Consider the following 27,850-nt stretch of genomic DNA (forward strand, 5'->3'; position numbering starts at 1 on the left):
AGGTGAAAAGAGCCAGTTCTTGCACAGCATGGTAGCTTTCAAGTAAAAGTCAGGGGGAAGGGGAGGGTGTGGGGAAGGAGGCTGGGGCTGGAAGGAGTGTAAATGAAGAATTCTAAGTCTCCATTCAAGTCCTAGTTTTGCTAAATGCAGCGCAGCCTTTTTAGATCTCAACTTCCTCAACCACAAAGTGAGTGAGATCGAAACAATTGTATCTTTTTAAAAAAGTTCCCAGCACATACATGTTCATGCCCTTATTTTTTATCTTCTACCCTTACATTCTCTATCCTTTGGTTTGGAGCCAACTTCTCTCTAGTAACAAATCTCCAGAAGCCATGAACTATCTTCAGCATCCCCCCACCGCTTTATGAGATCAGAGGTACCAGAGCGTCCCTCACTCTCCATCTGCCACTCCAGCCTTTGTTTCACATTTGGGGCTCAGGTCTGCCTGTAAATTAGAACTAGAATTGCTTCATGCCTATTGCTTCGGATAGTGGAAAACACTGATAGATGTTTTCTGCCATGCCAAGTTAGAATACTCAATGGCTTTTCCCATAAACTTTGTTATACGTAATTGGTGGTTGGAGTCCATATTACCATGGATACTCTTCTACAGTTACATGAAGGATTAAATTGATTTTGCAGACGGATCTGGGATTTAACCATCACTTGTATCACAGTCTCTGTGGGAAAATATATTCTGTGTTCCAAACAATTGACCTTTTGGAGTTGATCCAGTTCCTAAGTTGGGGACAGCCTGTACCATATTATGTTACATTTTGGATTTCAGTCTTGTGTCCTAGAATCAAAGATTTGTTAGAGCTGGAAGAAGCTTTGGATATCTAATGGAACTAATTTTGTAGGTAATGAAGCCAAGATTCAGAAAGACAGAGAGATTTGTTTAAGGTTACTCAGCTACTTTGGCCTCCCACCTTCAAGCCAATGCCTTTCCCACTAGCCAAATCATTTTGTGGTCAGTTTCCCAAACAGCCATTAAACCACTTGAAAGTTGAGAAGATCATGCCTTCTTCAGTGCAGTATCAAATATACCAAATATTTCATAAATACTGAATGAATTCATTATTCACTTTGTTTTAGATGTCTATTTGCTGTAAGATGTCCTCAAATAACAACATGAGGGCATTTGAATTAAGAATGTATTAATAGTAGACTAGATTTGGTTTAAATCAAAATAACTCAAAAATAACTTTTAAAAAAATCCCAAAACAAACAACCCTCAAAAATATTCTATTTAACTAGTGTTTCCTATATAAAAGGGTCTATTTAGTGTTGGATATCACTCCAATAACTATTTTTCACAGCTTACAGGCACATCTCGTTTTAGTTTTAGGAGATACATGCCATTAATTTTAATGTGGCCTTAAGGGAGGGCCACTACTTTATAACTACATTAAAAAAACTTAATAACTCTTTGTTTTATTTATGAAAGCCAACTGAAACAGAGACTAACATCATTTGGATACAATAAATGAGGTGAGCTACTGTCATTAGAAACAAAACATTTAAACTGTTTTACTTGTAACAATCTTTCCATTTGGTATGCTTTTCCTTACCAGCACACACAATGAGTTATTTCTTGAATATCCTTGAATGAGGAGAATGGGAGAGCCTGAAAGAGAAACTATGTTATATATGTAGATATCCTGGCTTTATTGTAACAAACTATGGCATGACCTAAATAGACAGCTGATCCTGTAATCTAATTGCAAGAAGAAGAAAAAAGAGCCACAGATCAACTCTTCAAATATTAAATAGCTATCCTCTGTGATTGTTGCCCAACCGACTTTAATTGTCTTAGAGTTAACTGTTCTATGCAGCCAGTTAACTCCATCAATTCATAGGCATTTACTTGGTGATCACAAAGGATATACCAGAGAGTTACTTTAAGAGACAGCACTCAACAGAGAGAGAGAGAGAGTTAGAAGTCAGGAAGGGGAAGGTTTGAGACCAAGGGTGGGGGAAGAGGCATTTGGTTATACCTGGCTTTATAATTTGGGGGGCTAAAATGACTGAGGACATGCCTTATGACTTAAATGATCACTTTGGTGCTTGATTATTCTCTCATATGGGTATTGAAATGAAACCAAAAGTAAATCCTAAGCAAAATTCTTGGTCCTGCCTGGGTGTACACTGAAGCTTGGCTCTGTATGGATAGAGGTAGCCTCCTACTGATATGTGTGTCCTGACCTGGTTTCTCAATATCCTTGAAGTAAGCTGACTACAAAAACCTGTGATATTTGACTACAGAATGGCTGCCCTCAAGGTATGTCTAGTAAAATTTAAAACTTACTGCCATTTAAGACTTATTCAAGACTTGATTGAGAGGAATCGTATTCATGGAAGGACAGTTTGATGAATGTTGATTCATTCATTTATAAGCTATCTTGGATTAGTCAAGGCAACAAAAGTCTATATGTCATTATCACAACCTTCAAACTTTGCTACCTAAACCTACTCAGCTTCACACCATATTGGCTATTGACCAGTAACAAGAGGCATATAAAATGTCCCTATGAAAGTCTGTGCTGTGTTTACTAAAAGGAATCATGAGGCTACTGCTCAGTGTGTTCTAAAGTGCCTTCTTTGAGGACAATCCACAGGGACATCTCTCTGGTTTCAGTACAGTGATAGCTGGGTTTCTCTGAGCACTGGTCTACCCCAGGAAATTCTTGTCAGTAAGTACAAATAAGATCATGATTTTATTGAGACCCTAAATCATGATTCCCCAAGTCCTATACAATCAGGAAGTCCAATTTCACTCCACAGACATTTCTGGAATTACCCAAGGATATTAACATGCATGTTGTCACTCCTAAGCCCAGTGGCATGGTGGTAAAAATGTTGAACAACTAGTTTTCTAGTGGAAAGAAGCTCTGGATTTATAGCATGTACTGATTTCCTTGGTGTAAATATTCCTCCCACCTTGGCCAATATAATGTCACTGAAAGTAGAGTTGGAAAGTGATGCATAATAGCATTTCATTATATAGTATTTCCACCTTATGGATACATGTTAACAACTTTTAGGCTATACATAATAGTAAGATGTAGCAACATAAATAGAATGTGATGAATCTTGAGTAATTATTACCTTTGTCTGTGTTATATTTATTGTAAGTCTATATAATTTACTTTTTAAATAATGATTGTTTGACAACTGGCTTGCAAAATTCCCTGAAATTTTAACAACTGGGTCTGACACGCCACTATCTAAAGCCCTACTGGGTTGACAGTCTAGCTAATGGTTTGCCCTTTAGTCTATTATTAATAGATTAACAATCCTGGTCTCACCAGGAGGAGGACCTTAGCCTCATCCTTTTTCTAAGTCTGGCCACATGTCCAGAAAGAAAGATAGGCAGTTTTCTGCATGCAATCAGGACTACTACCTGCTAGTCCCCTGCTCTAAAATCTGCTGGTCTCCAGGTTCAGGTGCTCTTCAGAGACCACCAAATATTGTTAGTGCTCCAACTGATGTCTCCTATACCACTGGCAGCTTTCTTGTGTCTCTGTTTCTAAGCTGCTGACTTCCCTAACTGGTGATCCCATTCTGCCCACAGGTCACTGCTCATACTCAGGCCAAGAAATTCGTCAGTGTCAGTATGTGCTAAATGAGGCTTCTGTCTCTTTGGGACTACCTACCCTTGATCCTCACAGTGGCTCCAACTGCCTCTATTGCTGCTGCTGCCGGCAGCACTCTCTTGTCTGGTCTCCAGATCTCCACCTCTTGCCTCTTCCTCTGTCCTCAATGTCTTGCCTACATTTTAAGGTCTAAATTAACTTTGAAAACTGAGATTTACATAAATGTGGCATGAAAAATCACTTAACAAAGTAGGATGAAATGGAAGTGAAGCATGACCAGTTTTATAAAATAGGCATTCATCTATCTCTTCCCTGCTTTAAGAAAGTTCACTTTATGCAACTTTGACTTTATGAAAGACCTACATGAGTATCTTTTCCTGCTAACTGAAAGAAATCTAAAGAGGACTTTCATTTTTACAAAAATGTGAGAAGCAAAAATAGTGTTTACCCTTAGTTCTCCAGTGGGCTGTGATGGAGGCAGTGCTCACACCAGGCACCACCAAGCTCTTTCCCTAGGAACTATACTCAGCATCTCAGAATCAGGCTGCCACAACTTTGAATTGTGTCTGTGAGCATCTGTGCTTTATCTGATTTATTTTGTGTGTCTGTTAGCAAGATATGTCCTAGGGTAATTGCATAGGAATGCTCTACTTTCAGATAGCAGGGGAAACCCACTATATATGTATATATAGTAAATATATTTATAAAATAATTATATATTATATAAATAAGTATATATATATATTCAGAAGGGCTTCCTAGGTGGTGCTAGTAGTAAAGAAAACAAAAAACAAAACCTATCTGCCAATGCAAGAGACATAAGAGATGAAGGTTCGATCCCTGGGTTGGGAAGACCCCTTGGAGGAGAGCATGGCAACCCGCTCCAGTATTCTTGCCTGGAGAATCCCTATGAACAGAGGAGCCTGGTGGGCTACAGTCCATAGGGTTGCAAAGAGTCGGACATGATTGAAGCAACTGAGCACTCATGTGCATTCAGAAAGAAAACAGAAAATGGTTATCTATGGCTGGTGAAATTATAGGTGATTTTATATGCTTTCTTTCTTTTCCAAATTTCCTTTGACCTAAACTAACATGAGGCATAATGTAGTCTTTACTTACCTTATATGACATAGATATTCATATGATTTTCTTTAAAAAAAATTTCAGTTTACAGTGAGCTGTCCCAAAAGCTGCAGAAGTGTTTAGTAATATATATAGTATACACACTAGTCAAACTTCAAAATCTGAAGAAATCTGATTTTAATTCTCATGTAATATTTTTGGAGGCAGATCCCACAGGAAAGTTGGTTGGGCCACTAGTAATATAGCTCTTTCATTTCCATAATAGTCCCTTCTTACCCAGGATTCTAAGACACTAGAAAATCTGGTGATGGTAGGGGTGAAGGGCCGTCTTCTACCTATAGGCAGTACTCAGAACCACTCTCCAAGCCCTTCTGACTTCCAGAACTCTGCTGAGACTGGACTCTCTCTGCCCTACTCCACTTGTAGTATTTTCTCTAAGGTGCTCACTTTCTCTCTGTATAATTCCGTTTACTTTGGGTGTTCCTTATCTGTTACATGTATCTGCATATATTGGACCTTAATTGAGGACAGTGTTCAAAGTTCTCTTTCATGGGGGTTCATTCAAAAAACTTAGATCATGACATCCTGTCCCATCACTTCATGGCAAATAGATGGGGAAACAATGGAAATAGTGACAGACTATATTTTCTTGGGCACCAAAATCACTGCAGACAGTGACTGCAGCCATGAAATTAAAAGACATTTGTTCCTTGGAAGAAAAGCTATGACCAACCTAGATAGCACATTAAAAAGCAGAGACATTACTTTGCCAACAAAGGTCCGTACAGTCAAAGCTATGGATTTTCCAGGAGTCATGTATGGATGTGAGAGTTGGACCATAAAGAAGGCTGAGTGTCAAAGAATTGATGCTTTTGAACTGTGGTGTTGGGGAAGACTCTTGAGAGACCCTTGGACTGCAAGGAGATCCAACCAGTCAATCCTAAAGGAAATCAGGCCTGAATATTCACTGGAAGGACTGATGCTGAAGCTGAAGCTCCAATACTTTGGCCATCTGATGGAAAGAGTCAACTCACTGGAAAAGACCCTGATACTGGGAAAGATTGAAGGCAGGAGGAGAAGGGGATGACAGAGGATGAGATGGTTGGAGGGCATCACTGATTCAAGGGACATGAGTTTGAGCAACCTCTGGGAGATGGTGAAGGACAGGGAAACCTGGTGTCCATGGGGTCACAAAGAGTCAGACATGACTGGTCAACTTAACAACAATGGGTCCCATGAAAAGTGGAGGATAAAAAGACACTTATTTAAGTATTCTAAAGGATTGTTACTCTTACAGGCTTGTGGAGAGATCTGGGAAAGAGGCATCCAAGTCCATAAGCAGGTCTACTCAAGTTCCAGATCCAGTTCAGCCAGAACACTTACTCCTCTTGCTGCTGACTGATTGCAATTTTCCCTGGTCACTAGAAAGCTTAGAACCATACTTGTGACCTATTCCTAGCAAACCAAAAGGACCTTATGCCATGCATTTTGCATACAATACTGCTGGTTTTACCATTATCTCTCCCTCAGCTTTCTTTTCTGCGACTATTCTCTGTACTTATTTTAATTGATCACATTGCACTTATTTATATAAGCTACTTTAAATCCCTTCTTCTGGAATAAAACAGGTATAAATTAATGTTCATTAATAAAAGAGTTTGATGAGGATCTATTCCTTCACCCCTAAAGGCCCCAGGATGAACTGGCAGCAATAAGAGTCAATGAAAACTACTTTCGACAGGATCACTCTAATAGATTGTCACCTGGTCTGTGTTCACCACCAATGTACATGCTAAATCTTGAAATGGAGAGAGAGCTAGATAAAATGGGATTCAGTTCAGTTCAGTTCAGTCGCTCAGTTGTGTCCGACTTTTTGTGATCCCATGAATTGCAGCACGCCAGGCCTCCCTGTCCATCACCAACTCCCGGAGTTCACTCAAACGCATGTGCATCGAGTCAGCGATGCCATCCAGCCATCTCATCCTCTGTCATCCCCTTCTCTTCCTGCCCCCAATCCCTCCCAGCATCAGAGTCTTTTCCAATGAGTCAACTCTTTGCATGAGGTGTCTAAAGTATTGGAGTTTCAGCCTTAGCATCAGTCCTTCCAAAGAACACCCAAGACTGATCTCCTTTAGGATGGACTGGTTGGATCTCCTTGCTGGCCAAGGGACTCTCAAGAGTTTTCTCCAACACCACAGTGCAAAAGCATCAATTCTTCAGCGCTCAGCTTTCTTCACAGTCCAACTCTCACATCCATACATGACCACAGGAAAAACCATAGCCTTGACTAGACGGACCTTTGTTGGCAAAGTAATGTCTCTGCTTTTGAATATGCTGTCTAGGTTGGTCATAACTTTCCTTCCAAGGAGTAAGCGTCTTTTAATTTCATGGCTGCAGTCACCATCTGCAGTGATTTTGGAGCCCCCAAAAATAAAGTCTGACACTGTTTCCACTGTTTCCCCATCTATTTGCCATGAAGTGATGGGACCGGATGCCATGATCTTCGTTTTCTGAATGTTGAGCTTTAAGCCAACTTTTTCACTCTCCACTTTCACTTTCATCAAGAGGCTTTTTAGTTCCTCTTCACTTTCTGCCATAAGGGTGGTGTCATCTGCATATCTGAGGTTATTGATATTTCTCCTGGCAATCTTGATTCCAGCTTGTGTTTCTTCCAGTCCAGTGTTTCTCATGATGTACTCTGCATAGAAGTTAAATAAGCAGGGTGACAATATACAGCCTTGACGTACTCCTTTTCCTATTTGGAACCAGTCTGTTGTTCCATGTCCAGTTCTAACTGTTGCTTCCTGACCTGCATACAAATTTCTCAAGAGGCAGATCAGGTGGTCTTGTATTCCCATCTCTTTCAGAATTTTCCACAGTTTATTGTGATCCACACAGTCAAAGGCTTTGGCATAGTCAATAAAGCAGAAATAGATGTTTTTCTGGAACTCTCTTGTTTTTTCCATGATCCAGCGGATGTTGGCAATTTGATGTCTGGTTCCTCTGCCTTTTCTAAAACCAGCTTGAACATCTGGAAGTTGATGATTAGGAAATCCTATCTCTATAAGTCATCTGAACCATCATAAAATTCTTGTTTGGACAATGCTTCACTCCCCTGCCGCCCCCCCGCCCCCCCACCGCAAAAAAAAAAACACCTATGATTTCTGTTCTCAACGTTTATGATACAGCACACACATTTTTAAGCATCTCAGATCACAGGGGGAGTATATCACAACTGTTGACAGTGCAGACACTGGTGCTAGATGCCTGAGTTTGAATCCCAGATCTGCCACTGAAATGGGGCTAGGTAGTTAATCATTCTGAGTTTCAATAAATCCCATCTACAAAGTAAAGACAATAATAGTACCTACCTCATAGGGCTGGTGTAAGGATTAAATAACACATGTTGTATAACATTTAAAACCGTGCCAGAGCACATACAGGGATCTCAAAAATGTTAGTTATTATTAGTGATATGAGAGTGGGGGGAGCACTGCCCTGAGCTTGAAACAGCATCTTAAGTTTCTGGACAAACACCTGAGGAATGATTAAAGACTTTGCCACTGACCACTTCTGAGAACAGGCCAAAAACTCTGGCTTATCTAAATCTTTTGTGTGGCTACTCTTCCCCCTGCTTTTCTAGAGGCAGAATTATGTGATGGAAAGAAGAGGCGGGCAACCAACCTTTCTGAGCCTCAGTGTTTCTTTGTCCCTCTCTTATACATTACCAGATGTGGCAGGAGCTGAAAGCACAAAGATAAACTGCGTTTACCGTGTAACTTCTCAGTCGACTTCCCTGCTGGCTCAGATGGTAAAGCATCTGTCTGCAATGTGGGAGACTTGGGTTCAATCCCTGGGTCGGGAAGATGCCCTGGAGAAGGAAATGGCAACCCACTCCAGTACTCTTGCCTGGAAAATTCCATGGACAGAAGAGCCTTGTAGGCTACAGTCCATGGGGTCGCAGAGTCGGACACGACTGAGCTACTTCACTCACTCTCAGTCGAGTGTAGGAGATAAATGCAAAATCACACGGTAGATGATTAAGCAATATAGTGAAGGTATTTTTGTTGTTAAATGCACTGTGGAAAACAGTATCCACAGAATTTAAGACGTAAGGTATGTGAAAGAGATCTAAAGAAAGCAGACCGCGGGAACCATGTGAAATATTTTTATTGCTGACCCTCCCAAGGCCCACTTCATTTCATCCACGGACACTTGGCAACGGACCTTGTGGAACCGTTGGATTATAAAACCCTTTATTTGCAAAGTCAAACTTTTCCAGTAGAATAATCCCTTCTCGTTTTCCAAACGGACAAATCCAGCTTCAAACATGGGTAACAGCAGTCCACGTTTCCCGCTTACTGAGGAATTGCTTGTCAAATCAGGGACTGAAACGAAAAAAAGAAAAGCGAGGCGGGAACAGCCACAACCGCGTATGCGTAGCGCCGGAGCCTGGCCAGCTGGGAGGCGGGAAGGTCAGCACTGCCTACGCGCGCTCTGCGTAATGGGAGCTTCCCCAGCGCAGCAAACCCTGGGAGCCTCTGGGGCGCTTGCGCAGCCGCTGAGATTCAGCGCAGTGGAACTGGCGAGGAAGGGCGACGCACCTGCGCGAAGGGGGCAGTGCGGCGCGGCGGCGGTGGTGGCGGGAGAACCGAGTCCACTGCGATTGCGCGAGGGCAGGGGGTGGGTGAGGCGGGGACGCGCGGGGAGTACGCCATGCGCCTGCGCGGGGGGCTGCGTGGCGCGGTGGCGGGGCAGGGCGGTGTGGAGTGAGTGGCGCTGCGGGTGGGGCCGTCGGCGGCGCTGGTGAGCTTTGCGGAGTTGGGCGGTGCCGAGGAGGAGGAGGAGGAGGAGGAGGTGGCGGCGGCGGCGGCTGGGTCTGACGCGGCCCGGTTCGTGGGGGGCTCCGCTTGTTTATTTATTTATTTATCGTGGGTGCCTCCGAGTGTGTGCGAGCTCCACTGCTAGGTGGGGAGGGGGTGGGGGGAGGGCCCGGGGGAAGGGGGAGTTGGAGTTGGGGTCGAAACGCCGCGTGACTTGTAGGTGAGGGCACGCCGAGCGGTCGCCGCAGACTCCGCCGCCGAGAAGCCCTTGTTCCCGCTGCCGGGAAGGAGCGTCTGGTGCCGACAAGATGGCGGACGGAGAGCTGAACGTGGACAGTCTTATTACCCGACTGCTGGAGGGTGAGTCGGGGCCCGGCGGGCCGCGGGGAGGGGACGCTTTCCCTTATCCCTCCTGGTCCCTCAGGCGCTGGAGCCCGAGGGAACACCCCCCCCCCCCAATCCCCCCACCCCCCCGACGCCCGCTTCCCTGCTTTTCCCGCCCCGAGGCGGCCGCCGAGGATGGGGGCGAAGAAGCTGGTGGGCCAGGGGAGCGGCCTCCGGGAGAGAGGCCGGGCGAGAGGTGCTGTCCCCGCGGGCGGGCAGTGCCCCGCGGACCTTCGGGGACCCGCACGGCGGCGCGCGGCCGGGGCGTGGGGTGACCCTTCCCAGAAGGAGGGGGTCGGGATGCGTGCTCCGATGCATTGTATGCCCGCGAATTGTATGTTTCTCCTCTGTTCTCTTTGTGCCTTGCCCTTGGCTGCCTCCCGATTCTTGTTCTGGGAGTGAAAAGAAACAAAATTTTTTTTTAAATCTTTGTGGGAAAACTGATCGGTTCAGCAAATTTTACATGATCCTACAGGGCGAACTATTCAGGGAGAAGATAACACTAGCGAGAGTACCTCCCATGTCTAATTTAGCTTTAAAAAATAGTAAAACAGGTCTGACCGAGGCGAAGAAGCACGCCAGAAATATGTAGACACACGTTTGCTGTGGGGATTAGTTTCCGGATTTGAGAATTTTAACAGGTTTGAGCAGGGTTTAATTTCTGCACAAACTTAGAAAAGGTCGATTGTAAAGCCTCTGTTGTGTTTAAAGGGTCTTTACAAGTCTTCGCAGCTTTTGAAGTTTCTGGGCCCTTCTGTTTTTATTGGATAGGTTTATGTTAGGGTTGGGGATTGAGGGATAAGGAAGAGATGGAGAGGCTAGGATATTACTCAAAGTCCATCGCGGTCTTCTGCCCGCGAATGCCTTTATCCCAACATTTGCGTCATCACTAACTGCTTTGTGAGTGTGTAGAAAACAAATTAACCCATTAAAAAAAAAAGATTTAGAGTCCTCTCTGTCGGAAACCGTGGCAGGATTACATAGACGTTGTTACTTGCTTTCGAATTTCCTGACGATAATTGTTTTTCACAGTGAAACAGTATGTACTTACTGTGATGGAAAAGCATCATACAAGATTGTATGGTTGGGGGGCGGAAGGGAGGGCGCTAGTTCCTTTTTTTGGCCGAAGTGTCGGTATCTCATCAGTTTCTGTGTATACCGGTTGTGTAACAAACTACAGTAAATTTGCTGCAGATGTGAGACTGAATGTCTTTTAAGACTGAATAAGAAGCAAAGTTTTACCAGGAACTCTTACTTACTTTTTCCTTTACTATCAAGTTATTCCTGGGAGGCCCCCTGGTGCCTGCAGTCAGTGTTCACTGTTTAAGACTTGGTGGATTTTAACAGATGTGAACATCTTGCTGGGTGTGAGACATTTGCTTTAGGGGGGAATTTTTTTTTTTTTTAATTTGTTGTTTGTTCTGAGAGGGAAATGTAGCTGTTTAAAATTTTTATTATCTTGTTAACTTTGGGAGAAGTTTATGCTCACCATGAACTTGGCTTGTAAATTTAAATATTTAAAAATCTGATGCTTGTATCCAACTTGTTCATTTTTATTTTCCATATACTTATTTATATACTTCATAGGCATAAGACAGAATAAACTTATGTATTTTTAAATGCTTGATGTGGGACGTCTTAAATCAGATGATTTTATGATTAGGATTGTTCGAGGTTACTAGGAAAAAGATACGGTGGGGAGAATAGGCTAAGTGATTGTTTCTGTGAATTTGAATTACATCAGTGTTCGGTTCTGGTTTTTGATGATCATTTTCCAGACATTTTCCCCTTTTAAATTAGCAAGAATTTATTGACCTGCTTTGTGCCAGTCACCAGGAGTGCAAAGACAAGACACTGTCTCTTCATTCAGGGAATTCCCAATTTAAACAAGTGATTTTCAAGCTTTTGCAGCCTGCTCTCTGTCAGTAAAGGGTACCATTACTTGCTCCTTAATCCTGGGAAGTGTATTTAGTTTTGACAGTGCCTCCCTGGGATTCTTAAATTCTCCAGGCTCCTTTCTCCTTTGCAAAATCTAGACCTGTCCAAAGACATCCAAAACAGACTTGGATTTTCTAGTAAGTAGTTATTTTTAGTCTTGAAATAATTTTTTTTTTAGTTTCCAAATAAAAATTAATTGATTTTCAGTGACATTACATTTTAATTAAATTTAACTCAAATTCAAGTGAGGTTGCTTAGCAGAATAGCTGTAGTTAAATTTTTGGTTTGTCTTTAGTATTAAATGAAGGTACAGAACTTGATCAGCAATACTTGATCTCATTTTAAAGTGTTGATTGTAGTTCCATAACATAGTCTCGATTTTTTTTTCTTTTTATTACATCAAATTACCAGTCAGCTATAACACTTTTAGTATAAATTTTTATGAGTTGCTTTGTGTTTTCTTAGGTGGGCAAATCATGTGAATTGCCAAAGCACCATTTACATTTAATTTTTTTTGTTGTTATTATTTAATGCAAAACAGTATACTGATTTATTGTTTGGACAGTGCATATTCCTCCAGTATATTTTCTTGATTCAGTTTTACTTACTACAAAGCCAGAGATTCCTAACACTCAGCTGTAGTGACCCTGATACTACATTGTTGTGGGTTTATCATCGTGCTTTTGACTGGTTGTTTAAATTGAAGCTAGTTTCTGTGAGTATCCTGAGAAATCCACTAAAAGCTTTTTTACTTTGATGAGCAGTTCCAAAAGGACTTAGGATGGCAGTGGGAGTATAGAGAAATCACCTGGGGAGCTTTATTCAGACTGTCAATGTTGAGTTTACTTTGGAGGAGTTGAAATAGGATGAGTAGAATCTGCTTGTTTGGGAATCTGCTTCTGGGTGGTTAAGATTGTGCTAGCTTTGTTCCCAAATACAGACATGATCCAAGTGTTTAAAAACTGGGCTGTATCAGCTGATGATAACTAACATGTGCCCATTATATATTTGATTATGTATGTGTATCATGTACATTTAAAACTGAGTGTCTGGGATATGCTTTTCTGATGATAAAAATAAGCATTCTTATTCTTACAGGAAAGAATTTCTTATATGAAACAGTGAAGAATTAAAACCAGAGTCCTCCCCATAATTCCATGATCCAGAGATAACTTGTTGAAATTTCGATGCATTTTTCTTTCAGATACTTTACATCTTTAGAATATTGTGTATGTAGCTTTATGAGTTAATTTTTAAACGTTTTCTTACAGTTTTTTTTTTTTTTTTGCTTTGCTACAAAGCTAAACTTAATATTACAAGATAAATTGTAGACTGTTAGTATCATGTTAGTAGACTGTTAGCAAAAACTTAACAGAATATGATTGTGTTTGTATTTTTGGCCTGGTATTAATGAAAATCTTGGGATGTGTGTATTTTTGTTTATAAATCCGTTTTTCACTTAATCACAACCTATCAGATGTCTAAATTTGTGAAACTGCTGTGATTATTTTTAGTTAAGCTGGAAGACTAAGCAAATAGGAAGTTTATGTCTTTTGTGTCCTTTTGAACGTCAAGAAAAGGAATGGATTTGAAAAATGAAGATTAATGAAACCATATTAAAGCCCCACCCCCCACCCCTTTTTTTAAGCTTTATTGTTGTTTTTTTGGCTGCACCACACAGCTTGTGGAATATAAGTTCCCCAGCCAGGAATTGAATCCTGGTCCCCTGCAGTGAAAGCACTATGCCTCCAGTTACTGGATCGCCAGGGAATTCCCAAGTCTCTCCTTTCTCCTTTTTAAATAATAGTTTTATTGAGATACAGTTCGCATACCATGCAATTTCACCTTTTGAATTGTATAATTGAGTGGTTTGTAGTATATTCACAGAGTTGTGCAACCCATCAGTCACCACCATCAACATTAGAAAGTTCTCCCCATCATTCTCAAACACACCCCTGTTCCCATTAGCTGACAAGTCCCTTTTCCCTTCACTCCTCTCCAGCACTAGGTTATCCCTAATCTACTTCCTGTGGATTTTGCCTGTTCTGGACATTTCATGTGAATGAAATAATGCATTATGTGATCTCTTGTGATTGGCTTGTTTTTAATGTTTTGCAAGTTCATCTATATTGAAGCATGTGTCAGTATTTCGTTCCTTTTATGGCTAAACAATATTTCATTGTATGACTGTACTACATTTTTATTTGTCCGTTTGTCACTTGATGGACATTTGAGTTGTTTCCTGCTTTGGGCTGTTGTGAAAAATACTGCTATGGATGTTTATGTACAAGTGTTTGTGTGGGCATATGTTTTCATTTCCCTTGGGTAATATAACTGGGAGTGGAATTCCTTTGTCAATGGGTAACTCTGTTTAACCTTTGGAGGAACTGCCAAACTGTTTAAAGCTTCTTTTCTGATTCAGTTGTTTAATTATGACCCAGCAGTCTAAAGGTTAGGCAGTTTTGAAGGAAGTGCTAGTTGATCTTGGCAACCTCAGCTTCTGCAGGGCAAGTGTTATGTGTAAACCCAAGGCCAGGTCTCTTGGAAAAAGCAGGTTGAGGAATAGGGGAGATAGGCTGAAGGTTGCTTTCTCTCCTCTTGCCTCTTTTTAGATGAAAAGCTGGAGAAGGCATATAGATGGTTCATTGTTCAGAGATTGAGTATTTAAATGGTTTTCCTGTTAGTTCCAGGTGAGGGACATTTTGACAGTTTGAAGAAGTAGTCCGGAGTGTTGTTATTGTATTTGAATACAGGGCTTTTCTGATAAATGTTCAAATCCAAGATTAGGATTTATTGGGATTTAGAAATCTATTTACATTTGAGTCTAGAGACAGGATTATATTAAGATTTAGGATTAGTGAGGAAGATATTAAATTTTATCAAGTAATTTTTTTCCCTCTGATGTCTTATTATCCACATTTATTGTTTTGATAGAATATCTGTTCTAATATCCTATGTTCTCAAGCAACTCTAACAGGTAAAATAATGCAGCTGTTAAGAATGTCAAAATATTTAGAAATAATTAAAATCTCAGTTTCTGAAACAAAGGTTATCCTAGAAGTCTTCGGCTCTAGGGATGCAAGAAGAAATGGTTTGCAAATGTCAGTAGGCTTACTGTGGTGTGGTGGTGGAGGATATGGATTCACAGTTGAATCTTCTAGGATTTAATTTTGAGTCTATACAAATTTATACCCTTGGACAGCAATCACTGCTCTAGTGGCTAGAAGTAGTCATTTCAAGACTTACTGTTTCTGGGAAAATAGAGGATCAGTGAAGACAGGAAGCAGAGAGATGGAGGTTACAACTCTCCTTTCTTTTTGTAAACTCTCCACCTTCCCCCAAGATTGCATATGGTTACCTTTGAAGTCTTGGTTATTAGTAGGTGAAATGCAATTTTTTTTACACCTCATCCTCTGTAATACACTGCACCTCAGATTTTTCTCTGTTAGATAACATGAAAATGCTTTAATGGAAATTAAGTCCTTATTCCACAATTAGTGAGGTAGGAGGCTAAAAATGCAGAAATTCATTCTGAAGTTAAGTATATGTAAATAACCAGTAGGCACTAGCTTGATAGAGGAATTCAGTTCCTGGTCTAGGTGGGTATTTGCCATACATAGGGAAAATAGATAAAGGACAGGGGCAGTTGTCCTTTAATCTGCCTATCCACCTGTGTATAGCAGAGTGATTTATGAGGACATACATAACCTTCCTAATAATCACTGACCTCAGGGCCCTCCCTTCCCAGATTTTCCTGCTTCTGTGCAAAGACTAGGTTTATTTCATCATGAAAGAGTTTAAGCCTTGGGCTGTTCCTTAGACCATGCCTGAGTTTCCATCTTAGTCAATTACCAAACTATTGATAGAAACATTTTCTTGATTTGAGTGCTTGCCTTTTCGGAGAAGGCAACGGCACCCCACTCCAGTACTCTTGCCTGGAAAATCCCATGGACGGAGGAGCCTGGTGGGCTGCAGTCCATGGGGTCTCGAAGAGTCGGACACGACTGAGCGACTTCACTTTCACTTTTCACTTTCCTGCATTGGAGAAGGAAATGGCAACCCACTCCAGTGTTCTTGCCTGGAGAATCCCAGGGACGGGAAGCCTGGTGGGCTGCCGTCTATGGGGTCGCACAGAGTCGGACACGACTGAAGCGACGCAGCAGCAGCAGCTAACACCATTTTAACTTTTCCCTTAATCCTGCCACCTATTTTCAACATTTAAAGAAATCAAGTTACTTTTCCCCATAAAAGAAATTTAAAGTGAAAGTGAAGTGGCTCAGTCGTGTCGACTCTTTGCGGCCCCATGGACTATAAGCTTCCGTCCATGGCTCCTCCGTCCATGGGATTTTCAAGGCAAAAGTACTGGAGTGGGTTGCCATTTCCTTCTCCAGGGGATCTTACCAACCCATGGATTGAACCCATGTCTCTCACATTGTAGGCAAACAAATGCTTTTACCATCTGAGCTACCAGGGAAGTCCAAAGAAATTTAAGGACTTCTATTAATATAGCTTTCTCTAATGTTGTACTTAGCAGTTACGGCTCTTTTATTTTAAATGGAAAGCTGAGAAGAAAACTTTATAGATACTTTTAGGTTTTTCTGTGATATTTGAATATTTATCAAATAATTGAGCCAGAGTAGTGAAAGAAAATGACTAGGCTTCTGAGTGGAAGTGAAAGATCTAAGTTACATAATGACAGAGAGGAGGGTATTTTATGAACATCAGACCTTAGCTGCAATTGTTATGTGAATCCTAAATAAAATCAGGTGTACATTTGTTTACTCAAGGTGTATCTAAGTATTGGTACATGCTGATACTTGTTAAAGATACAGGTTCTACGTGTGTTACAATTTCAGCTTATTCCCAGTTTCTTCTGTATTTCTAGGATGATAATAGGTACCTGCTTCATAATGTATCTATTTGTAACAATTAAACCGGTAAAACACTTTGAACATAATAAAAGCTCCGAAAATGTTAGTGTTCTTGTTTAGTGTAAACCTGAGCCAAGATAAGGTAAGAGAGGGCTTCTTAATGCTGGTGAGCCCTGGACCCTCTCCACAGTAATTTTTGAGAAGGTTTATTTCTAGTGAGGATCTAACAGACGTGCGTTGTTTGTTGCATACAGCCACGTATGGAACTGTGTGTGTGTGTAAAACATTTCTTTCCTATTACTGTTATTTGGCATTTATAATCTGGTTTGACATATTAATGTTGGTGCTGAGGGGGAGAGAGATTTTTAGGCAGAATAAAGTGGTGAAAGGTGATTTAAGGAGATTTGGTGTATGCTTTCTTTTGATTAGGGACTAGAGAGCAGTGGATTTCAAACTTTGAATCTTGAGACTACTTTATATTCATAAAAAGAACTGAGGACAAGAGTTTTCGTGTGAGTTGTTTATCAGTACTGTTAGAAATTAAAACTACGAATTTAAAAATTTGATAACCTGTTCATTTTATGTAAGTAGAGTTTGCTTTCTACAACAAAAATATTAGGGATCAGCACATTTCTTTAATGTCTAGCTTTGTAGAAGACAGAAGAATTCTCGTACCTTCAGTTTGTTTTGGTAACATTGTTTTGGTTGAAGTATCTGAAGAAAATCTGTACTTTTACAGATAAATCAGAAAAGAAAGGAGTATTTTAAAAGCATTTATAGATTATGGTGGATATTCTTTAATAGTATAATAGAAATTGACAAGTGGTAATTTCTTAAAGGTTAGTTGTAATGTGGAATCTGAAATGTTCTCTTACATCAAAATCCATTGATCTATCTTGCATTTTAAATGGATCTTACAAATGATTTTGTAACATGCCTTGGTTCTTTTAAAATCACTGGTTAAGGTGATTTATGCAGATGTTAAAAGTTGACACATTTTATACAACATTAAAGAATCACATCTGTTAATTTAGAACAAGGTATCAGATGAGTCCTTAAATATGAAAAAGCTGTCAAATTCATGGTGCTGGATACAGAGTTTCCAAAATTTTAATTTTCACTAGCAACAAATGCTGTCAATTGTTTCATTTGAAATGACAGGCTCACTTTGTTCATTTTGAAGCATATCTGTTATATATCTTGAGTGAGTAACTATAGTTTGTTAGTTGTGCTTTCCAGCAAAAGAGATGTTCTGTGAAAGAAAAATTAGCTGGATCACTTTGGTACTTCAACAGTCACTCTAGAGCTTTTCTTGAAGACAGCCATTGTACTTGAATATGCAACAGGAAAGCTTCATGGATACTTTCCATTTCCTCATGCAGAATATTAGAAAGATGTATACTCAGTGGTGGAGATTTAATAAAATTCATCATTTTTACTGCTTAAGGGCATTTTAATTTGAAACTGGATCTTTCTGTTTCACTGTAAGTGCATGGCACTTCAGTGCCACTGACTTGGTTTCTGCTCAGGTGCCTGCATTTTAATCATCGTTTTCACCATGCATATGTCAATGCAGTAAAAAAGAGGATCACACTCTGAGAACCCACAGGCCTACAGCACTCCCTTCTAATCCTGAAATGTCTAGCCTGCCCCTGTATCTGTTAAGTTTTCTTCTTTACTCTTTTTTCATTATCTGTTTGTTTACTAGTGTACCTGAAATGATACAAGCGGTTCACAGACTCCTCTGAGAAATCGTGAAAGCCCTGGGCCTTCCCCGAAAAATATGCATGTTTATATACACAGTACTACAGACAGGGGGATTACAGAGCTCCTGAAGGCCATCTGTAGACTCAGATCATATTAATAATTACTATCAGGCAAACAAGATAAAATTATGGCAGCTGCCTAGTTCTTTCATTTAAAACCAAAATTCCACATTCTAGCCAATTGTAAAAATTTTATGTTTTTAAGTTAACTTTGCTGTTTAGTATGTAACCTTGATTGAATCATTTTAGTATTGTAGAAATTAAAATATTAAAGGTTAATGAAGATTACTAAGATTTCATGGGGCAAAAATAGTAATGGAATTATTCTCTTGACATTCTTTCTGTTTCAGAGAAGACAGTTATTAGTAAAAAACTTGCTGGAAAAAAATAGCATATTGTTATTGAAAGTAAAATTTAGCATACACACAACACAGACATACATATCATGCACCATTTGTAATTTAAGAGACAAACCTGCATTGAAAAGACTTTTAAAAGAATTTGAAATATAGTGATTGAGTATAATTTTTTGCAGTCATGAGAAGGGACTTCTTTTAGGGGAGAAGACAACATTTTGTTTAATTGAGGTTCAGAGTTGGTGTTCTGTATCATCAAAGTCAATGGAAGTGTTTGTCTATTGTTGATCTATAATGAGATTTTGTGTATTTTATCTTGGAAGCTGTCTTAACACAGATAGGTACTGCCAAAACTAATATCAATCTACAAGCATATGGTTTTAGTTAAGTGATTTTAGTCATCACTTGGAAGATATTTATAGGATTTTATTAGTCCTCTCTTGATATCTGCCTTTTAGCATGTCATTACATTACAGATTAATCAATTCCAGTAATAGGTTAGGTGGAAGCTTCTCACCTGCACAAATAAATGAATTTTGATGTATTTTGCATTAGCACTAAGATCTGATGAATGCTGTTAGAACTGTGGTTTGAGCTTAGAAAATAGTATTCAGTGCAAAACTTATGAGGGAGTAAAAATCTCACTTGTTTTAACTTTTGACAACCCTGAAACTGTATAAAGCAACCTGACATTTGCTTGTGACCCAGGCAACGTTAGTTGTTAAAGTGACTTAATATAGTATATGTTTCACATACAAGGTTTTTTGTTTTGGGGTTTTTTTTGCATTTTAATTTTAGGTTTTAACTGAGAAATATTATTAGGTTTGTAGTAAAATCTAATTTATAAAACTTACTCTCTGTTTGATAGTAGTGATTGGGGGTTACTCTTCTCATTCAGAAAAATTTCAGTATCAGCCCTAAGCCTTAAAAAAAAAATCAGTAAAACTTCATCACTACTGAACTGCTCTGTGCTAGGGCAAGTCAGGATATTCAGCTTTTGTTTCTCACAAACATTTGTGGACCCGACCATGGTTAGGTTTATGAGAACTAATGAAGTATACCATTGGTATCGCTGGTTCAACGGTGTGATTAGAATCTTTTTCCACTCAGTAACTGCACCCTAAACTTTAAATACCTTCAATTTTTACAGGCTTTTTAAAATTATCCAACTAAGTCTTTTTCTGCTCCATGCATAGTTTTACCTGCATCATTGTTGTGGGTTTGTTTGTTTGGCTTCTTTGGAAAAAAATTTTTTTTTTAGGCCGCACAGTGTGGACTGTGGCATCTTAGTTCCCCCACCAGGGTTTGAACCATGTTGCTCCCCACTCCCTGCCGTGGAAGCGTGGAGTATTAACCACTGAACCTCCAGGGAAGTCCCTCTTTGAAAATATTCTTGCCTGTGGTTGTTCCACTCATACTGTTCATGGAGGCTAACTTTTCTGTCATTTCAAATTCAGTATTGGCTCCTCAAATGAGCAACAAATAAGTATTGGCAGTATCTGTGAATGCATTCATCAAGAGCCAATGAAACCACTCAAAATTGTTCGTTTTTTTTAACTCATTATTGATGTTGCTTCCAACGTTGTCAACTCTTCAAGAGCTGTTTTTACAGAAAGACTTCAATAAATACATATAGTTTGGGGACATATTTCTTTGGCTTTTCCAAGCAAACATGATTTAATTAAGTCACCATTAGTAAATGGCTTTCCTCACTTGCTAATACATGAATCAGTTGGAAACTTACTTTCATTGCAGCCTCATTTCTATTTTTGTGCAGAAATTCTGCTGTGATGAGATTCTGTTAAAATTTTTTTTTAAAGTTTTGTTACTTCCTGTGAGTTGGGAATGTTGTGACAAGTGCTCAGTTTCCTAATGTTAACACATATTTTATTCTTTTAGCTGGAAAGTCATAAATATAATGCCTGATAGTCTAATCCAGTAACAAAATAATCTACACTCCATTGTGCCTTAGACATTCACATTCCACTTTTCTTCCTTTAACATGATGAGTATGCACTAGTAATAAAATTAAAATAAAATGGCACTCAATACATTGTTGAGTTATAGCTGTATCTCTGCAATTTCTAGAACCTTGGGAAACAATGCAAAGCCATGAGGGTACCCCATGTACTCGCTGCTACAACTACTCAACTCTGCCATTGTAGCGTGAAAGTACCTGTAGGTATTGATAATAACTAAATGAATGAGAGTGGTTCTGTTCCAGTAAAATTTCATTTTTGAATGCTAACATTTGAATTTCATGTAACTTTTATGTGTCACAAAGTATTATTTTTTCCCACCTCCCCACCAACTGTTATTAAAAATATATAAAGGACCAAATTTCACCTTGGACCTTAGTGTTTTCCCCCCTTTCTGTTGTAAACATGATTTTGCAGAAAGCTTGCTTTATCAGGAGTCAGGTACCTTGGTGCTCACACCCATGTTGCATGACTGATTCATTCACATAATGTATGGAGTTATAGCCCTTAATGTCTAGTCCTTGGCAAGGTATTTCTCAAAATTCTTTATAAAATCATATGAATTTCTAGTGTATACCCAATAATCATATTTTGTGTACTTACTATTTTCACTTGAGCAGAGGGTTTTGATCTTGAAGTACCAGTGAGTTCACCAGTCACTCCTAGAGGCATAGGGGAATAGACTCTAAATAAAAAGTGGCAGTCTTACTGGAGTAAAGAGGAGAGGTGGAAGTCTGGGGCAACTAAAGCAGTTGAAACTTAAGTCCTAAAGAGGAGAGAATCACATAGACTCTAACCTCAGAACCTGTAGTCGACTCCCGCTAAAGTCGAGGACTTCCCTGGTGGCTCAGACAGTAAAGCGTCTGCCTACAATGCGGGAGACCCAGGTTCAATCCCTGGGTCAGGAAGATCTCCTGGAGAAGGAAATGGCAACCCACTCCAGTATTCTTGCTTGGAAAATCCCGTGGGCAGAGGAGCCTGGTAGGCTACAGTCCATGGGGTCACAAAGAGTCGGACACAACTGAGCGACTCCACGTTCATGTTCTCCCTAAAGTCATTGACTTCTAAGATGCACACATGCAAGAGAAGATTCTAAGAAGTGCAGAAGAATCTGAGCAGAGATTACAGCGTTGTCCAGTACCTGCATGGCAAAACTTGACGTTAAGACTTGATAAAGTAAGAGAGACTATATTGTACCCTGAGTTTTCTGTTGAGACCTCCATCATGGCCAAGATTGAGGGCAAAATGAAATAGACCCGCCCTCAAGAAAATGTGGGTGCATTATTGCCACACTTGCTGCTGCTAAAGGAAACAACCCTCTGTGGAGAAGATGTCATAAAAAACTACTACAATTATTCATCCATAATCAAATATTTCTGTGAAATACTACAGGAATGCTAACATGATCAATTGACCAAAAAAAAGAAGAAAAAAAGGTATAAATCCACCTTGTATAATTCATATATTAGAGATGTCACACAGACTTTAAGATAACTGATTTAATATGCTCAAGGTAAAGAGGAAAGGAAAAATTTCATCAGAGACCTGGAAACTTTATAACCAAAAAAATATGTTAACTAAAGTTAAGAATTTCGTAGTTGTGTTTACATACTTGCAAATTAAAAACAGCAGAATAGAGGAGTAGTAAACTAGGGGAAAATAGTTGAGTGGAAATTCTGCAGTGCTGAGAGAGAAAAAATAAAGGGGGAATACAGAAAGAAGGCAGCAGAAGACCATAGAAAAGTTTAACATGTCACCTTACACCTGTCAGAATGGCTGTTATCAAAAAGAGAACAAATAACAAGTGTCAGCAAGGGTATGGATGAAAGGAAATGCTGGTGCACTGTTGGGGGTGGGGGGTAAATTGATGCAGCCACTACAGAAAACAGAATGGAGGTTCCTCAAAATATTAAAAATAGAACTACTGTAGGATCCAGCAATTCCACTTCTGGGTATATATCTAAAGAAAACAAAAATACTAATTTGGAAAGACAGATGCACCTTTATGTTGCAGCATTATTTACAATAGCCAAAATGTGGATAAGTGTCCATTATCCAGTGAATGGATAAAGAAGATATGGTGTGTGTGTTTGTATTGTGTACTATTAGCCATAAAAAAGAATGAAATCTTATCATTAGTGACAACAGGAATGGACCTAGACAGTATTTTGCTAAGTGAAATAAGTCAGACAAACAAAGACAAATACTATATGATTTCACTTGCATGTGGAAGCTAAAAAAACAAAACAGGTGAACAAACGAAACAGAAACAGTCGTAGATAGAACAAACAGATGGTGCCAGGGAGTGGGGGCTAAGAGAAATAGATGAGGAGGGTTAAGAGGTACAAATCTCTCAGTTGAAAAATAAATGAGTCAGGAGTGTGAAATGTACAGTCTGCGGAATGCAGTCAGTACCTTTGTATGATGACAGATGGAAACTAAACTTATGGTGATCATTTTGAAATGTATAGAAATATCGAATCACTCACTGTTGCACCAGCAACTAACAGTGTTGCAGGTCAAGTACACTTCAAAAACAAACAAACTTGTGGGAAACAAAGATCAGATTTGTGGTTACCAGAGGTGTGGTTACCAGAGGAGGGGAATTGATTGAAAGTAGTCAGAAGGTACAAACTTCCAGTTATGAGATACATACTGGGTATGTTATATACAACATGATAGTTATAATCAACACTGCTGTATGTTATATATGAAAACTGTTTAGACAGTGGATCCCAGGGAGTTGCCTGGCAGTCCAGGGCTTAGGACTCTGCACTTTCACTGCAGAGGCCCCGGTTCAGTCCCTAATGGGGGACCTAAGATCCCACAAGCTACATGCACAGCCATAAAAGAGAAAGAGTGGAACCTGGGAGTTCTTATCACAAGAGAAAAAAGCTTTTTTTGTTTTATTTTGTTTCTATGTGAGATGATGGCTATTCACTAAACTTAATTGTGGTAATCATTTTGTGTTATTCTCCTTAAACGTATTCAGAGTGTATGCCAATTATATCTCAATAGAACTGGGAAAAAATTTTTTTAAGGGGGAGAAAAAGAATTTTGACCTTTATTCTATACCATACACAAAATTAAGGTAGATTATTGAATGAGTTAGGCTAAACAATAAAGTATCTAAAAGGTTTAAAAGTAAACATAAGGAAATACTTAGGAGAAGGCAAACATTTCTTGAACATGATGTAAGACACCAAAAAAAAAAAAAATTCAAGATGGATTTAAATACATTAAAGTATATCAGTTTTATCAAAGGCAGCAGTAAGAGAATGAAATTTTCTTGGGCCCCAGAATCACTGCAGATAGTGACTGCAGCCATGAAATTAAAAGACACTTTGGAAGAAAAGCTATGACCAACCTGGACAGCATATTAAAAAGCAGAGACATTGCCAACGAAGGTCCGCCTAGTTAAAGCTGTGTTTTTTTTCAGTAGTCAGGTATGGATGTGAGAGTTGGACCATAAAGAAAGCTGAGCGCCAAAGAATTGATGCTTTTAAACTGTGATGTTGAAGAAGACTCTTGAGAGTCCCTTGGACAGCAAGAAGATCCAACCAGTCCATCCTAAAGGAGATCAGTCCTGAATATTCATTGGAAGGACTGATGCTGAAGCTCAATACTTTGGCCAATACTTTGGCCACCTGATGCGAAGAACTGACTCATTGGAAAAGACCCTGATGCTGGGAAAGATTGAAGGCAGGAAAAGAAGGGGACAACAGAGGATGAGATGGTTGGATGGCATTACTGACTTGACGGACATGAGTTTGAGCAAGCTCCAGGAGTTGGTGGTGGACAGGGAAGCCTGGCGTGCTGCAGTCCATGGGGTCACCAAGAGTCTGACAGGACTAAGCAACTGAACTGAAACTGGGAGAAGATACTTACAATGTATCTGACAAAGAATTCATCTGGAATATGTAAAGAATTCCTACAGATCAGTTAAGTCCAGTTTTAAAGAATGAACAAAAGACTTAAAATGAACTTCACACACAAAAAAGGATGTCCCAGTGGCCTATTAAGCATATGAAAAGGGTAATGCAAACCAAAATCTCACTGAATATCACTACACCCAACAAATTGACTAAAACTGTTGACAAAGAGGTAGAGCAGCATTGCTGGTGCTATTGTAAATTGGTTTAACCACTCTAGGAAACTGGTGGTATCTGCTTCTTAATAAAGCTAAGTCTTCCTGTGACCCAGTAGTCCTCCTGTTATATGTATACCAAGAGAAATGTACATGAATATTCAAAGCATTCATAATAGCCTCAAACAGGAAATGACCCAAATAGAGTATATAAATATATTTTGGTGTATTCGTATGAGAAAATACTTCAAATGGCTGCTAAATACAGCATGCATGAATCTCACGTGACAGTGAACAAGAGTGTATACTATTTATAAATTTATACTATAAATTTCTATTTAAAATTCAAAAACATTAGACTAATCTATGCTGAAAGAAATAAGAATAGTAACCTTGGGCATTATTATTGAATGGTTAGGGCTTAAGGGAGCCTTGGGCTGCTGGAAGTATTCTGTGTCTTGATCTGGGTGGTGGTTACCTAGGTGTATACATAAACTGTACTTTATATAATAGCTCAATTGATTTTTAAACATTAATAGTACAGTAGATATTTGCTGTAACAGAATTTTCACCTGGCTTGCATTTATTACCTACTGAAAATTTTTTGGGGGGAAATTTTTGACTAAAAAAATTTTTATGTGGTGGACTAGAAAGAGTATTGATTTTTTTTTTTTTTTTTTTTTTTGGTTTTTTGAATATTGAGTTTTAAGCCAGCTTTTTCTTTTTTTTTTTTTTTGTAGTTTTCTTTTTTTTTTTTTCTAATTTTATTTTATTTTTAAACTTTACATAATTGTATTCGTTTTGCCAAATATCAAAATGAATCCGCCACAGGTATACATGTGTTCCCCATCCCGAACCCTCCTCCCTCCTCCCTCCTCCCTCCCCATACCATCCCTCTGGGCCGTCCCAGTGCACCAGCCCCAAGCATCCAGCATCGTGCATCGAACCTGGACTGGCAACTCGTTTCCTACATGATATTTTACATGTTTCATTGCCATTCTCCCAAATCTTCCCACCCTATCCCTCTCCCACAGAGGCCATAAGACTGTTCTATACATCAGTGTCTCTTTTGCTGTCTCGTACACCGGGTTATTGTTAACCATCTTTCTAAATTCCATATATATGCGTTAGTATACTAAGAGTATTGATTTTTGAGTTTGAAGACCTTGTTCTGAATTCCTTTCTGCTGCTTTTTACTCCTGTAGTAATCTTGTGCAGATTATTTTAATCTCTTTCTGTTATTGTAGAATGTAGGTAGTAACTTCCCTTTTTAATTCTCGGGATACCAAAAGGATTAAATGAGATGATCAATGTGAAGTTGCTTTGCACTAAATTAATTATGCAGATATGTAGTATGTTCATAATTTAAAGACACTTGGGTCTAGATGCATAAACCCACATTCTGTAATTCCTCATGAATATTGTGATAGTGATCTAGTTCCCCCGTGTAACAGATTGCCTAGATTTATTCCCTTTTATCAGATAACTGAGAATTTTGAAGTGTTCTTGGAAGCCTTGGAGTCTGCACTGGTGGGAGCATGACTTTTACATTGAAAGACAGTGGGATTGCCCTGAGCAGTTTACCCTGTTCTCCCAATCATTTTGCTGATGTATCCTAAAATTTGGTCACGTGTCAGAAGCTTAACCCTTGGAAGAACCTTTAACTTCATCAACTTTTAGAAGTGATTGATTATGAAAGTCGCTGTTTTATTTGCCTGTGGAGGGTAGGGCAGCTATTACCAATTACAATTTTAAGAAAGTACTGATTGCAAGGTATCTCCTAACTTTTAGAGATATTAATTGGGAAAAAGCATGCAGTGAAATACAAGAAGTTTTGGTAAATTTTAGTTTCTGTGGATTAGCATGACTTAAAAGTTGAAGCATTTTTAGCCCTGTAAAAATGTTAGTTGAAGTGTACCTAACTGTAACTTAAATTACTTGCATGGGAGGCCAGAATTAAAGATGGAGCTTACAGAGGAAATAAAGCAAATATGAGATAAAATATTCACCACTGGAATTTAGACACTTTAACACATCAAAGTGACCCACAGTAGTCTTAATTTGCTTAATAATCATTGCCATCAAATTAAAACTAAATTTTGATAACCAAGAAGTGTTTTATTACTACAGAGTCACAGCAGAAATTGTGGAAACTTCTTTGAGAGCCCAAAGTATTTTGTTTGTATTGTCCATTGCTGTTATCTCTAAATAATTACCTTTAGGTGTGTGTTTGTCATCTGAAAGCCCCCAGAAACCTTTAATCCTTCAAGGAGAATACTTTTTACCTCCTAAAACTAAAATAGATAGGTATTTGATGCACTGATTGTAAAACCTTTTTTGTAATCATCATTTCCCACATTTACATTTTTGTACCAAGATTAATAATTGTTCCTATTGCAGGGCATTGAATCTAAGCTAGTATTTAAATACTTAGAGGAAGATAAAAAGTTGTGTGTTTCTTCATCTTTAAAAAATTCACGTGTTTACAGAAAGTAGGTAATTGAGAACTAGTACTTAAAAGGCTAAGTTCCCATAGTAAAAGCAGTTCTGATCATGGTTTGGATTTCAGAAATGGTCTTACTGTCATATTTGCTTAAAATACATTTCAACATTGTTTCTTTGTTATATTAGTATATTAATGGATTATATATATGAATAGGCTTTTGCAGGGTTAGAGGCTTTTTTTTTTTTTTTAAGCCTCTTTCAACCTGACAAAGGAATCCGCAATTTTTAGCAAGAAATGTATGGATTAAAATGTAAATGGGAAGTCATGGGTGTATATAAAAATGTAGTCTCTGTTTTCTTTAATAAATGCTGTCAAAGTAAGATTGGCAGCTCACAGTGTATTTAAAGAGAAAGAGCCAGTAGGGAAGGTAATAATGAGAGGAAATGATTAGAAGTTCAGTTCAGTAGGGCAAGGGCTTCCCTTGTGGCTCAGCTGGTAAAGAATCCACCTGCAATGTGGGA

The 27,850-nt window shown here is 39.1% G+C and overlaps 1 protein-coding gene across 4 annotated transcripts in view; it reads left to right on the forward strand.

Annotated features, from left to right (window-relative positions):
• Positions 1-9,233: 9,233 nt before the first annotated feature.
• The window catches only part of PPP1CB (protein phosphatase 1 catalytic subunit beta), a 36,545-nt gene continuing 17,928 nt past the window's right edge, over positions 9,234-27,850 (forward strand). The window contains exons 1-2 of one of the 4 annotated variants that reach the window (XM_086326137.1): positions 9,234-9,362; positions 9,723-9,862. In XM_086326137.1, coding sequence (XP_086182263.1) covers positions 9,811-9,862 — 52 coding nt within the window. In that variant the 5' untranslated portion in view covers positions 9,234-9,362; positions 9,723-9,810. Of the gene's footprint in view, positions 9,363-9,415; positions 9,648-9,722; positions 9,863-27,850 lie in introns of those variants that run through there. The other 3 variants (XM_086326136.1, XM_086326138.1, XM_086326133.1) reach the window with 3 other exon arrangements.

The sequence above is a fragment of the Bos grunniens genome, chromosome 11 (assembly GCF_055505025.1).
Source record: "Bos grunniens cultivar Pamir isolate PY7600 chromosome 11, Bosgru_T2T1.0, whole genome shotgun sequence".
In the NCBI taxonomy this organism is placed as follows: Eukaryota; Metazoa; Chordata; class Mammalia; order Artiodactyla; family Bovidae; genus Bos; species Bos grunniens.